The 1,193-nt window shown below is 34.0% G+C and overlaps 1 protein-coding gene across 1 annotated transcript in view; it reads left to right on the forward strand.

The window, feature by feature from the left end:
• ATP7A (ATPase copper transporting alpha) overlaps positions 1 to 1,193 on the forward strand; it is a gene marked incomplete at its 5' end in the record, with an annotated part of 170,780 nt that overhangs the window by 60,768 nt on the left and 108,819 nt on the right. The window contains 2 exons of the mRNA XM_007958337.2: positions 26 to 180; positions 290 to 424. Of these exons, the coding sequence (XP_007956528.2) occupies positions 26 to 180; positions 290 to 424 (290 nt within the window). The remainder of the gene's footprint in view (positions 1 to 25; positions 181 to 289; positions 425 to 1,193) is intronic.

The raw sequence follows: 1,193 nt of genomic DNA on the forward strand, positions 1-1,193 counted from the left end.
CCTTAAATCTATCTTTATTTCTCAGGGGAGGCGATGCCTGTAGCTAAGAAATCTGGTAGTTCAGTAATTGCTGGTTCCATTAACCAAAATGGATCACTGCTTATCCGAGCAACTCATGTTGGAGCAGACACAACCCTTTCTCAAATTGTCAAACTTGTGGAGGAGGCACAGACATCAAAGGTAACTTAATTGCCTAGGTTAAAGAGTATTTTGTTTAAAGCCTATCAATGTACATCTTGATATAGTTTTTATATTTTCCTTTGATGTATTATTATTTTTTTAATTCTAGGCTCCTATCCAGCAATTTGCAGACAAACTCAGTGGCTACTTTGTTCCTTTTATCGTTATTGTTTCCATTGCTACCCTCTTGGTTTGGATTATAATTGGATTTCTTAATTTTGAAATTGTGGAAACCTACTTTCCTGTAAGTGACTTGTAAGAACTCTTTACTGTGTGTGAAAGAGTTTGTGAATCTTTTGCATAAGTAATTAAGTGGAAAACAGCCACTATGTTTGAAGGGCTTGAGTGGAAAGGTGATAAGAATAATATTTGTATTTCTTTCTTTTTTTTTTAAAGGTATTGATAAATCATACATTGTTTATTTTTATTATTATTTTTTAAATATGTGTCTGCCCTCTAGTTAGTAGTTTATTCTCCCTTCCCTTCCCACCATTGGTAACTATCAAATAATATTTCTTTTTGTGAAAACCATTTTCTTGACTTTTTACAATAGTGGTGTCATACAATATTTGTTCTTTTGTGATTGATTACTTTCATTTAACATAATGAGGCTCATCCTCATTATGTTAAATATCTGTTAAATATCTCATAATATGGACGAGCCTGGAGGTTCATCCATGTTATGAGTTATTTCGCAGATTCATCATTTTTCTGTAATGTTATGTAGTATTCCATTTTGTGTGTGTACTGTAGATTGTTGATCCATTCCTCTGTTGATGGGCACTTAGGTTGTTTCTTTTTGCTATTATGAATAGTGCTGTGATGAACACATGTATGCATATATATGTTCCAGTCATTGCTCTTATTTCTCTAGGATACATACCTACTAGTGGGATCGTGTGGTATTTCTATTTCCAGCTTTTTAAAGAAGTGCCATACCATTTTCCACAGAGGTTGCACTATTTTTCAGCCCCACCAGCAGGGTATGAAGGTTCTAGTCTCTCCATACCCTT

This window comes from Orycteropus afer, unplaced genomic scaffold (genome assembly GCF_000298275.1).
Source record: "Orycteropus afer afer isolate SDZICR_OR568_19922 unplaced genomic scaffold, OryAfe1.0 scaffold00930, whole genome shotgun sequence".
In the NCBI taxonomy this organism is placed as follows: domain Eukaryota; kingdom Metazoa; phylum Chordata; class Mammalia; order Tubulidentata; family Orycteropodidae; genus Orycteropus; species Orycteropus afer.